Genomic DNA, 13038 nt, shown 5'->3' on the forward strand with positions numbered 1-13038 from the left:
TCATGCACAGTGAATTCCAGAGACTGGATTTGATTGCTGTGGGGTTTCAGGAGCACTTTGGGGGATGCTGCACGTGCCATAAATTGGAATTTGGTCTCTTTTCCTGCAGAGGGGTCGCAGAGCTCGGTGTCAGCCTCCAGTGAGCTGCAGCAGAACCAGCCCCAGGCCCTGCACTACGCCCTGGCCAACGCCCAGCAGGTCCAGATCCACCAGATCGGGGAGGATGGACAAGTGCAAGTAGTATGTGCTCACCTTTCCTTCATCCCTGCTCCAGCTGCAGGGGGATGCTGGGGGGAAACCACAACCTAAGGTGTCCAGAAAACAAATCCTGCAAGCTTATAGAAGAAAAAAAAAAAAAAAAATTAGAGTTATTTGACAAAAAAATTCCATGCAGGATTTCCTCACACAATCAGCGCACTCTGGTTGTTATATAGAGAATTATCAGCCTGTTCCTGGCTGTGTTTGCTAAGTGATTTATACTTCTGGTGTGCTTCCACAACAAAATCACATCTATTTATTTGTTTTTTCTGTAAAACTGCATTCACAGGCACTTTTTGAACATCTGGGAGATGAGTTCTTCCCATGTGTGTTTGTTGAGCTCTGTGTCTATCAGTGAAAGTTCTAAATATTGACATTTTTAAAGCCTGACACTCCCACCAGCACTCAGGCCTGATGGTTTTTATCTGTGGTTTTAGTGTTCTCTGAAAAAAAACCACCTTCACTTTAATTCTTGTGTCCCACAGGGCACTACAAGGATTGTTTGAAATTCAAATTCTTTTTAAGAGGCGTCCTCAGTGAAATAATTCTCTTTGTGCAGGAACTGGGTGGAAATCTTCCTTTTCCACTTCACTTTTGCCATAACTTTTCAATGTTATCCTGGGAATTTCTTTGTCTTTTGAATCCCATGTAGATTTTAAAAGTGGATTTTCCTGTGGATCTGTGGGTGAGATTTAATTGATAACTGAAAAGTACTTTTTAAGTCTTGAAAGACAAGATAGCAAGGAAAATTACATTAAATATGTGACTAATAGAACAGATGATTTGTTTATAGATGGAAGTGATAAAAACTTCCCTCATTAAAAAACCTGGATATATTAATTATCCTTCAAATTGTGGAATCCAGGGAAAAACCTGCTATAAATGGATCTTCTAAACATTCCATCTTTTTCCTGGGAGCACTGAGAGTGTGATGTGAAGGAGGGAAAGTGATTTTAATCTCCCCCTGGGCTGGGCAGTGCTATAATTTTCTCTGCAGCCCCTATTGTCAGAGGGACACTTTCAGTGTGGCTTTTCTCCCTATAAATAGGCAGTTTCCTTCTAAAGGAAATGAAACTGTTGGAAATAGAGGGATCTGTGTGTCTTTGAAAATCACAGGCAATTGTTCTTGTGTTATAAAATCAGAGGGGCCTTTGACAGAATTCCAAATGATTATCTTTCATCTCATGCAGGCATATTAAAATGAACACAAAGCTTTATAAAACCTCCAGGAGGTTATTTAGAATCCAATCTCCCCTCAGGTAAATCACAGTGGCTGGGCTGGGCAGGATGCACAAGAAATTCCAGCCACTCTTCTCCTTGCAGATGGGACCAGGAGAGTGGTGGGAATGGGCAGCAATTCCAAATATTCCAGGATTAAAACCATCAGGGCAGATTCTCACCAATATAAATCAGGGGAATTGCTCAAATTAATGATTTCCTGCCAGATCCCAGCAGCTGAGTCCTTGGTGTGGTCTGTGCTCCAGAATGAGCAAAAATAGGTGGAAAATGAGATTGGAAACCTCACTCTTGGAGATACTTATTTTATTTTATTTACTGTTGATATATCTGTTTTAAAACTGAATTTTCCAGATATTTAAATTGAATTAAAGTTTCAGTCAACAAAGCAAGTCAAGGCCAGGCTTTGTGTGCCAGTCAAAGAGGCAATAGAAAAGTACACTTGTTAGAAGTTGTGGTTTCAAAAAACTCTTCTTCTACTACTACTACTACTACTATTATTATTATTATCATTATTATTGTTATTATTATTATTATTATTATTATTATTATTATTATTATTATTACTACTACTACTACTACTATTATTATTCCTCCTGTTTTCCTTCCCCTGAAGTGGAAACGACCCAGTCTTTGCTTCAAGTCGCTCTGTTTTTATTTCCTTGCAGAGCTGGGGCAGTACAGGTGCACTTTGCATTGTTAAAGCTCCTCAATGGTTTCATTGCACGTTTTGCTTCTCTCCATGAAACTCTGCTGCCTGCAAGGCAGGAGCTGCTTCCTGGAGCTGTGATTTTCCTCTGATGCTCCTTGGTGTTTTCTTTTGTTGTGGATCCCACAGGGCCATCTCCACATAGCCCAGGTGCCCCAGGGGGAGCAGGTGCAGATCACGCAGGACAGCGAGGTGAGCAAAGCCTGGGGGCTCGTGTGGGACCCTGAGAGCTCAGGGAAAATGAGAAATGGGCTGGAACCAGCACAAAATGTGCTTTAGAACCTGCTACTTCTGTCTCTGGGGTCTCAGGGGTTTATTTTCAAATTGTTATTATGTGTGTTAATTGTTGCATAAGGCTGATGATCTTTTGAAATTTGGTACTGACAGAGTTTAATAGGAAATCAGGTGCTTGCAGTGCTTGAAAATGAAATTATTCTCTTTAGGTTGATGAATTAAATGTGGTCAGAACACTCAGGGCCTTTAATGGTGGAACAGGAGTTGGAGAAACCTTCAGCCACCAATTAATAAAGAAATATTCCAGAATGAATTTACCCTCCATTCCTGACCTTATCTGGCACTGCAGTATTTGCCCTTCTTAATTTTTTTCCCAGAAAAATAATCCTGTGGAATGGGATGGATAAATGGATATGGATAGCTGGAAATGGATAAATTCAATCCCAAACCCTCCAATTTAGGCTCAGCTCCCAAATCCAGGTGGATTTCCCTGTGTGTGTGCTGCAGTTATTGGTTATTTAAAAATCTCCTGACTGCTTAAACTGCTCTTGAATTTCTCATGCACTTTATTTCAATGCAGAAGGAATAGAAAAATCAGGTTAAACATTAACACAGGCAACAATTTGAATCTGTCCCATTTCCCTGTCAGGGTTTTCCCTCTCTAGGAAGTGGATCTGCCTGGCTTGGTTTAATCCCTGTCCAAAGAACCCAAATCACAGCTCATAAAACCACTTTGTGAAGGAGTATTGTTAACACAGGCAGCTACTGGAGAATAAATATTATCATAAAAATTCTATAAATATTATAGTTAAAGGCTTGTCCTTTGAAGGGCCTGTCAGGCCTTGAGAGGGAGAAGAAAGGATTAAAATATCCTGGCTCTAAAGTGTGGTGCTGCCATAAAACTGAGGGAGTTTTTGGGTAAAACACCACTGAAAAACTGATGATTCAGCAGAGATTGCTGGACTGGATCCTGAGGTTCCAGCACAGCCTGGATCCTTTGGCACTTCATGTCTGTCAGACTTTCAAAGGCTGCATTTGTCCCTGACAGATGAAAACATCTGTTTTTAAATTGATGACAATGTACACAAGTGAGAGAGGAGCTGCCAGCAGGAGAAACTGCACAAAAAGGGGATTTTGTCCTCCAAAATGTGCTGCTTCACTGCAAGGCTCTTTTGGGAAGCTGCCTTTCCTTAATCCAAGTGTACTTTTGGAAAGACATCAGTGAGCATGTGAATAAAAACTTCATGTCATAAAGATTTCCTGATTGGACTTTGAACCTTAAAATACTTTGATTTATTGAGTTTTTTAAAATTATTAGTATTATAGATGTAATCCCTGTTACAGAACTGTGTTGGTTTTCAATATGGAATGAGGATAAATAAAAAGCAAAGAGTAAATAGCTCTGCAACCCTGTAAAAGTGTTAGATTGCTAATTCTGGGATAGTAAGGGCTGGATTTCAATTTGCAGGTTTATATAAAGAAGAAAACAAAAAGTTTTACCTCAGAAAAATTTTACATAAAACAAAAAAAAAGGCAAAACATGTTGGTTGGGAAAGGTCCTTGCTGTGAGGCTGAGTGGAGCTGGATTGCCTAAAGAACCTTCAGCAGAACTTTTTAAATTCACAGATTTCCTTCACACTGAAACAGATTTTTCTGCAGTTTTTGCACTCCCAAACTTGTGCTGATTGTCCCTTGTCTCCTTTTCCAGGGGAACCTGCAGATCCACCAGGTGCACGTGGGTCAGGACGGGCAGGTAGGAGCAGCTCTGGGTGTCAGCAGCATTTCCCCTGGTTTTTGATGGAGATTGGGATAATCCCCATTTTTAGTGCCTGTTTTAAAGAGCCAAACCCGCTCTGGTGATTGGAATAACTTGCAAAAGGATAAAACCTAATGGAGATACTTGATATTTGGTTCAGCATTCCTGCAGGATGTTTTGTCCCTCTGTTTTCTCCCTCCTTTGGAGTTGGGTTGAGTGCCCGTGGTGTTCCTGTCTGCTCTCCTCAGTCCCCAGGAACCAACATTTATTAAAAAATTACTCTTTTTATTTACATTTTATCCTTTTCCATGGCATGGCTGTCCTGAGGAAAGCAGATCTGCTCTTGTCCTTGTTGATGAGAGGTTTTTTGAGGTGCTTCTGCAAACAGCAGGTGAGGAAAAGCAGCTTTTCCTTGGCTGAGCAGTCACTGACCATGGAACTGAGCTCAGGATTCCCAGAACTGCTCAATTTGATCTCAGACACACTTAAAATGTTAAACTCTGCTAAAACAGAGCACAAAAATCATCCTGCAAGAAGCTTCCAGGCCACATGAATCAGAGTGTGATTATTGTTACATATAGTGTTGGTATATCTGTTTTAAAACTGAGTTTTCCAGATATTTAAATGGAATTAAACTTTCAATCAACAAAGCAAGTCAGATTCACCAGGAATTGTTTGGTTCCTGGTGAATCTGAATAAATTGGGAAACATTTGGGATCCTGCCTGGGATGGGGGCTCTGCCATCAGCAGGGCTTCCATTGCTGGGAAATTTTGTTGTTATGGTTATTTTTTAGTTATGGTTATTTTTTAGTGAATCTTTTAGTTATGGTTATTTTTTAGCGGATAAAAACCAGGACAAAACAAATATTTAAGGGATTTTTAGCTCTGTTCTGCAGTAATTACTGAATCAGAGTGTGAGGAATTGTTTGGTTCCTGGTAAATCTGAATAACTTGGGATAAATCTGGGGTCCTGCTGGGATGGAGGCTCTGCCATCAGCAGGTTTGGGGCTCACAGGAGCCCCCAGCACTCTGAACTTGGCAATATTTGGGTTTCAACAAGAAAATAAACCCCTGGAAATGTTCTTTGCTCAGGGCTGCATCAGAGGTGCTTCTGCAGGAGTGAATCTTGGGAAGGTGATTTTTTTTGAGATGTTATTTTGGTATTTATTGGGTTTTTTCCTTCTCTGTGAAATATTGCTGTCCAAATGACACCTTAACACTGGGTGGGTTTATATGTCTCTGAGTGTGGCACCAAGATTAAATTTATTTGTAATTAAAACCTCACAGCATTATTTTCCCCTTGCATTTCCTATTCCTGTGGAAATTTGTGTGTCCATGTGTCTGTGCATTCGCAGGGATGTGAGACAGGGAAGAAAAGGATGATTAATGATCTTTTCTGGGATTTTAATGATGTTATCTGTCTGTACTATCACTCAGATTGGGATAACCTCTCTCCTGCCTCAGTGGTTGTTGGCTGTACCCACATGGATGGGAAATCACTTTGACATTCAGTTTTTAGGGAATTTTTTTAACTATCTGTGCTCTGAGCTCTTTAAATTTTGGTTAGAACAAAGGGTGAAGTGCTGAGTTTTTGCTTTTTCTCCACTCACTCAGCTGCATTTTGGTGTGAAAGAGCTTCAGTGCCTTGAGCATCACCAGGAGCATTCCCAGGAGCCCTCAGCTCCTCCTGAAGTATTTGCCGGGAAATTGGTGATTTTAGTGGATTAAAAACCAGGAGCAAGCAGAGACTGAGGGGATTTTTGGCATTAATTACTGAAGCACTGGAAGGGGGTGAGCAGAGGGGAGCTCTGGGGCTGCTGTGTGGGACCTGTGAGCCCCAAAACTGCCCAGGAGCAGGAGTTAAACCAGCTCAGCTAAACCCTGCTGCTGGTTTAAGGCTGGGAGTGGAGCTGATCCCTTTCCCTTGGCACCAGGAGTGGGATGAGAGCAAGGAACGGGCCTGGCATGAGGGGAGGCAAACACAGCACGGAGCAGCAGCTTCCACTCAGCTGCTCCAAGAAACTCCTGCAGTTTTCCCACCTGTCCATTATTTTCCAGGCTTTTTCCTGGATCTTTTGAGGCCTAATCTGGATAGTCAGGAATATGGAGAATCAGGAATAACATGGGGCTTCTGTGACTGAGTGTTTTCAGCTGAATAATAAATATATCCTCACTGAAGACTGAATCTGAGCCTGGCTGCTGCTGAATGCTCTCTGGGAATATTTCCTGTGGAAATTCCTGTTTTCCATGATTTTCTGGGCACACAGCAGGGGCTGGGGGTTCCCCTGTGCAGGTGAGGTTTGGTGCTGCAGCTTCTCCATCCCAGTTCCAAGTGAAAGATTCAAAGAGCAGGAACTTGGGAAGGAGGCAGAAAACAGCACAAACCCTGATGAGATGTGAGCAGGGAAATCTCCCAGGTGCCCCAGGTGCTCAGGTACCAAATCTTGGCTTTTCTGCAGAATTTTGCTGATTGTGCTTTCCCCCTCTCTTGCCTTCAGTGTCCTGGTGGTTGCTCTGAGCTCAGATTTTGTTTTTCTGGCATCCCTGAGCATGGAATGAATGAAATCATTCCAGAGGAGCTCTGTCTACCTCCACATGTGTTCTATTAGCTGGAAGTTTCAGATTTCAGTGCACGTTTAATAAAAACCCCAAACTGCAAAAATAATTAAAGCTTTACATTAGCAGGGCCTTGAAACCTCAGGAAAGTGGGAATTTCTTTTTTTCTCTTTGTATTTTGTCCTTAGGAATTACCAGAAAATTTCACTTTTGTCTCCTTTGATTACCTGCCCTGCTCTTCCCCACCTCCATCCTTTTTTCCCTTGGAATTTTGGTGATCCCAGGAAATGTTCAGAGTGTCCTGTGCCTCAGGGATACAAAAACCTGGGATATAAAAACCAGCACAATTCCAGGAGTTTCCCACTCCTTAATTCTATTTTTTAGCCATTCCATGTTATACACCCTCACTGCCAGTGCTTCTCCAATTTAGGGATTAATTAAATGGCACCAGGGAAATAGTCTTTAATTATTGCCTGGTTGTTAAATGGAAAAGTTGATGTCGTTTAAAATCTAAAATAGGATTCTGTGTGTTCAAGGAGAGCCAACGATTTGTTCTGCTGCAGGAATGAAAAACTGGGGACAATTGCAGCATTCAATTCAGTGTGGGGGAGTGGGAAAAGCAGGAAAATCCAGGATGGGGCTGGCAGGGAAAAAACAGCAAAGAGTGCAAAGAGCTTTTGGAGGAGATAAAATCTGCAAGATTGCTTCTGCCAGGTGGTTTTTCCAAAAAATAAAGTTTGGATTTTGTGAATTGTGGACACCAGAGTGTCCCAGGTGAGCCTGGAATCAGAGGGGTGCTCTGAGAGAGAGAGGGATCCCATCCCATTATCCCATCCCATTATCCCATTATCCCATCCCATTATCCCATCCCATCCCGTTATCCCATCCCGTTATCCCATCCCATCCCATCCCTTTGGATGGAGCAGGAATTGCATTTTCTGTCCCTGAACTTCTGCCTCCCATGACTTCAATAATGCAATGTTATCCAAAATGGATTATATTATCTCAAACTCAATATATAACCCCAAACTGAATATATTATCCCAAAAATTAATGATAATTTTAAACAATGTTAAATGTTGTTAATGTTATTTTTTTAATTCAGAGTTTTCCACTCCCAGACCTGTTTGTTCCCATGTTTTTATTCCAGTGTGGAGCAGGGATCCATTGGCACTCCCTTGAAGTAATTTAAACCTCTCAAAATTGACCTTTATTTCATTTACCAGGATGGATAAATATTCTCAGAGACTTCTCTTCCAGATATTAAAATATTATTAAAATATGGCTATTTAAATTATCCAAAAATAAGACAAGAACCTTCTAATGCAATTTTTAACTTGCACAAATTTAATTTGCACAAATTATATACAAATTTGATTTATATATAATTCATTTAATTGGAATATTCCAGATTTAAAAACACTGCAATGCTTTATTTGAGTTGCTCAGTCACAAATTAATCCAAGGGAGGAATTTTTCCCTTCCCCAGTCCAGGAGCAGCAGAGGGCAGTAGCATTAAGATGATGCTGAGCTGTTTTCTGAAGGAATGAGAGGGAATTTGGAGGGGGGGAAATGTGGAAATTCTGTGCTCCTGCTGCTGCTGCTGCTGTGGAATTCCAAAAGGTTTTCCCAGTTCCAGCCCAGCTCCTGGAATAACACACATGGAGAAATGCTTGTTACTGGAAAAAAATTTCAATTAAAAACTCAGTGCAGCTCAGCTGGAGCTTAAAAACTCCTCGATTGGTTTGGAAAGAAATTAATTATTATTTTTAACTGATAGTTCTTCAGGAATTGTTGTAAATTGTCCTAAATTTGTTCCTGGCTTTTGGAGCAAAAAGGAAAAGAATAGTTTGGAAACAATTGTGCTTTGTGCAAACTCTGTGAAATCCCAAATTTATCTATTTATGGATAAATAAAAGTGTTTAAATATTTAATTATACTTGAATAGAAGCTTTTTACAGGCAAGATTTTTTGTGTTTTCTTGAGGATTTTTGTACACAAACTTTAACTTGGTGTTTGAGGGAAAATTTTCTGATTGGTGATCAGTACCATTCAAAATATTTCCAGCAAAATTAATGTTGTAAGGAAAACAGGAATATTTCTCTTAAATCTGGCTTAAAAATGAAGTGCAATAAAATATTTATATCTACACTTATGTATGTAACACAGATTTCTGCATGGTTAATTTGTAGTTTCACTGCAGAATTTAGGATGGGTTTGGAGAAAGTTTGCACTTAATTTGGAAGCTTAAAACAGGATAAAACAGTGCCCAGGTGGAGAAAAACTGAAACAAATTGGGCCCATTTTAAAATTATTGCTATTATTATTATCATTATCATTATCATTATTATCATTATTATTATTATTACAATATCAATATTACCACCATCATAATAATAATCATCATGATAATCATTATTTTATTTCAGTGATTTTATTTTTAGTATTTTATTATTAGTAGTTTTATTATTTAATTATATCAACTAATTTTATTATAATTAATATTAATAATTTAGTTATAAATGATAGAATTCCTCTACCCCAGCACAAAGGACAGACCTGCAGTGACACCCAACCAAACAGAAAATAAGGAAAAGCCTTTTTTAAAATAAGGAGAGTCTGCTTGGAAAAATAAGGAATTTGGATGGGAAAAGACATTTTCTGCAGTTTCAGAACTGAGGTATTGAATTGGAAATGCCATTTTTGCTCCATGCCAGGGTGGATCCATCTGGGCTGGGGCAGAGCTGTGCCCTGGATTTCCAGGATTTCTCCTTTGTGGCCGCAGCTTTTCCCCTCTCCAGGTCCCTGTCCCAATCCCAAGTCCCTCTCTCACCTCCCAAACTTCTCTTTTTTCTCTCCCTTTCTGATCAAAATGCACAGAGAGGTGGCAGAATCCGCTTTCATTTTCATTTGATATCAAACAGGAATTTATTTTATCCCCCCAATGACTTTTTTCCATTTGTGGAAGGTTCTGGCTGCTGGGAGGAATGAGCAGAGGTGATTTGTTAATCTCTTACAGGCAGTTCTTTGATAGTCCCTCAGTTCCCAGTGATCTGTGCTTGTAAAACAAGATTTTTTAATGAAGCCTTTGGAAAAGGGGAATATTTTCTGCCTGTTTTTTGATTTTTCTCCTCAGAGAAAGTGGGTTTGTTCCATTAAAATTCCATTCAAGCAGACAGGAGCATTTATAATGCTCCAAAGAATACCTTCTCTATTTTGGAATATATTATGTTCTTTATTCACCCAAATCTTGTTTTAATATTGCTGTAAACTTAATAAGAAGAGATGAGATAGGAAGTGATAATCTTTTAAATATAAGGGAAAATCATTTTCTTCACCTTGATAGGAGGCAGAGGCCTAAGCTGCCTCTTATTAGAGCTGTTGCTAATAAAAATCTCTGCTTGTAGGCTGGCAGTGCTCACAAAGCTATCAGGGCTCATCTGGAGAAATCATTTCTTTTTTGTTTTGTTTATTTTTTTTCCTGCTCTTCATTTATGATTTTTCTCATCACGTGATGCCAGCCCTGTCCTGATGCTCCACGTTTCCCTTATCCCATTCCTGTGCTCCACTCTCATTTATTTGGAATTTTTGGGGTGTGTGGAGCATTCCCTGCCTGGGAATCACTGCGCACACCCCAATACCAAGCCAGGGGGGATTTAGGGATTTTGAAGCTGGAGAAAAGGAGCTCAGGGGAAATTCCCTCTCCCTTCCCACTGCAGGAAGCCCCAGGGAATCTGTTCCGGGTTCCCACATTTAGTGTGGCAGGGTTAAATGGCATTTTGGGCTGGACACAGCTTTGGGAATCTGTGATGGCTAAAAATGGGAAATGGCTCCTCTTTTTCATCTCCTCTCCATTAAAAAAAGTGGATTTTTGCCAACTTCAGGCACCAAACCATCCCTTTTAAATCTAAACCTCACCTGTAGGATCAGTTTCTCTTTTTCAAAGCAGACCTGTGTGATTTACAGAGATTTTGAGCAAGGCAGTGTTAAATGCAGGGAAATTTGACAGTTGATTGACTTTTGTTTGTGTTCAGAGATTTAATCCTTCACGTAGTTCGACTCCATTTCCAGCCAACTTTCCAGAATCCTTCAAATATTTCAAACTAGCTGAGCAATAAATAAATGTTATCTACAGAATTCTGATAAACAGAAGAAGGATGATCCAAGATCCTGAATTTGGGATTAGCTTTGCACATCTATTAAAATAAAACCCTACCAGATGAGCACTTTAAGATGCTTAAAGATGATCCTCAGTTGTTTTGTGAAGGAATGAGAGGGGAATTTGGAGAAATGAGCTGCTCCGTGATTTAGCCATTAAAATCCCCCCTCAGCAGCCCAGTTTTAATTCCTGCTCTCAGCTGCTGTTTTCATTAGCTGGGATGGATTTCCTTCATTCAGGGAGGAGCATTTGGAAAGTCTGCTTGGAAAACCATCCTCTGTAGGCATTTCTTTGGTGTTCTGTGATCAGAATTCCTCTTGTGCAGTGAGGGTTTGAGTGCTGAACTTGCTGTGTTTGGTTCCCAGTCTGCTGGGATGAATTGGCTCCTGCTCCATCAATTATCCACTCAGAGCCATCAGTTCCTGCCTGGGCTGGAAGCAAAATCAGAGCTGCTCCAGCCACTTTGATACAAACTCTGGGCTCCCACCAGGCCTGACTGAATGAATCTCTTTGAAAAATTGCCTTTTGATTTTATTTATTTATTTTTAAATAACTATTTCTATTCTTGAAATCTGTCACTCTGGAATGTTGCTAAATGTTTGCGTTAAGCAGCACGAGTGAGTTCAGCAGGAGGAAGTGTTGGGATTCTTGAATTTCCAGTTAACTCTTGTGGGAGAGAGAAGTGGCACTGCCCATGAGGGACTCGTCCCACAGGAGAGGTGACAGGGGACAGGGTGACAGGACACAGGGAATGGCTTCAAACTAAAGGAGGGACAGCTTAGATAGGATATTTGGGATAAATCCTTCCCTGGCAGGGTGGGCAGCCCTGGCACAGGTGCCCAGAGCAGCTGTGGCTGTCCCTGCATCCCAGGCAGTGCCCAAGGCCAGGCTGGACATTGGGGTTTGGAGCAGCCTGGGATGGTGGAAGGTGTCCCTGCCATGGCCGGGGTGGGAACAATGTGGATTTTAAGGTCTTTTCCAAGCCAACCCATCCTGAGGTTATCTGAAATCCAGCCCAGCCCATCCTGAATTGAGTTTGTGTGGGGTTTGTGATGCCCCAGTGCCAGGGGTGTGAGAGCTGGGAGGGAAAAATGCTGAGATTGTAGGAAAAAGTCCTAAAAATTATTAGGAATTCCCAAAATTATTAGGACTGTATTGGTCCTTGAGTTCAGGTCAAGGCCTGACTTTCTCCTGCTCTATTGGAAAATATCATTATACAGAACATTTTTTGAGGTGCTGCACTTGTAAAAGCCTTCATTAGAGATGCTCCATTGTGAAGATTTCATTTAGAGGCTTTGCTTTTCTTTGAAGTCCTTTCAAAGGTTAAGATGATTTGCTTCAAGGTGGGGTTATTTTATGGAACAAATCAAATCCTTTCATTTTCCATGTGTTGAGTAATGCCTTGTTCATTTTAATGGGAAGCCAGTGGAATCCATTTGGAGTCTGCTGTCAAAGTTGATTTCTTTCAACCTCTGTCCCTGATCTTTAAAAGAGCAGAATTTGGTCTCACTGATGACAGTTGGATAATGAAAAAGGAATGACAGCCCTGCAGAGCCAGAGCTTTCCAGAGTGAACATTCCATGTTTTTAACAGTTTTAATCTTATTTCCTGTTCCATTAATCAGGCTGAGCCAGATTGTTTTGTAAGTATTTATTGTTCGGTTGTTTTTTCCCTGCCTGAAGTATCAAATAGGAAGAGTTTTCTTTTCAGCCTCATATAAATATATAAATAAATATAAATTATCAAATTACAACAGTGGGATCCAACTTCCCAGATTTTGTCAATACTGAGATTTTGACATTCCTCATTTCCACTCCTTAAATTATTGACATTTCCAGGGAATTCTGTGGGTTTATCTCTTCACAATTTCCTATAATGAAACACTCAAATCCTTTAAACTATGGATTAGTGCATAAGTGTAAAAAAGGGAAGTAAATTCCTAAAGAAAATCAATGATATTTAAATAATTCCTTGGTAGTGCATAAGATCTTTTATAATCCATTTTGCTTTGATGGGAAAACACAAATCAGAAGTTGATGTTCCCAATGATTCTGCATCCATGGCATCCATCAGCCTTAATCCAAACATTTCCAAGCACTGATGATGAAGAAAAGGACTTTAAAAGTCACA

The 13038-nt window shown here is 40.4% G+C and overlaps 1 protein-coding gene across 2 annotated transcripts in view; it reads left to right on the top strand.

The window, feature by feature from the left end:
• The window catches only part of BANP (BTG3 associated nuclear protein), a 110925-nt gene that overhangs the window by 56820 nt on the left and 41067 nt on the right, over positions 1-13038 (top strand). For both annotated transcript variants that reach the window (XM_058034091.1, XM_058034093.1), the window contains exons 9-11: positions 110-240; positions 2333-2395; positions 4146-4190. In XM_058034091.1, coding sequence (XP_057890074.1) covers positions 110-240; positions 2333-2395; positions 4146-4190 — 239 coding nt within the window. The remainder of the gene's footprint in view (positions 1-109; positions 241-2332; positions 2396-4145; positions 4191-13038) is intronic.

Source organism: Melospiza georgiana, chromosome 14 (genome assembly GCF_028018845.1).
Source record: "Melospiza georgiana isolate bMelGeo1 chromosome 14, bMelGeo1.pri, whole genome shotgun sequence".
Taxonomy (NCBI): Eukaryota; Metazoa; Chordata; class Aves; order Passeriformes; family Passerellidae; genus Melospiza; species Melospiza georgiana.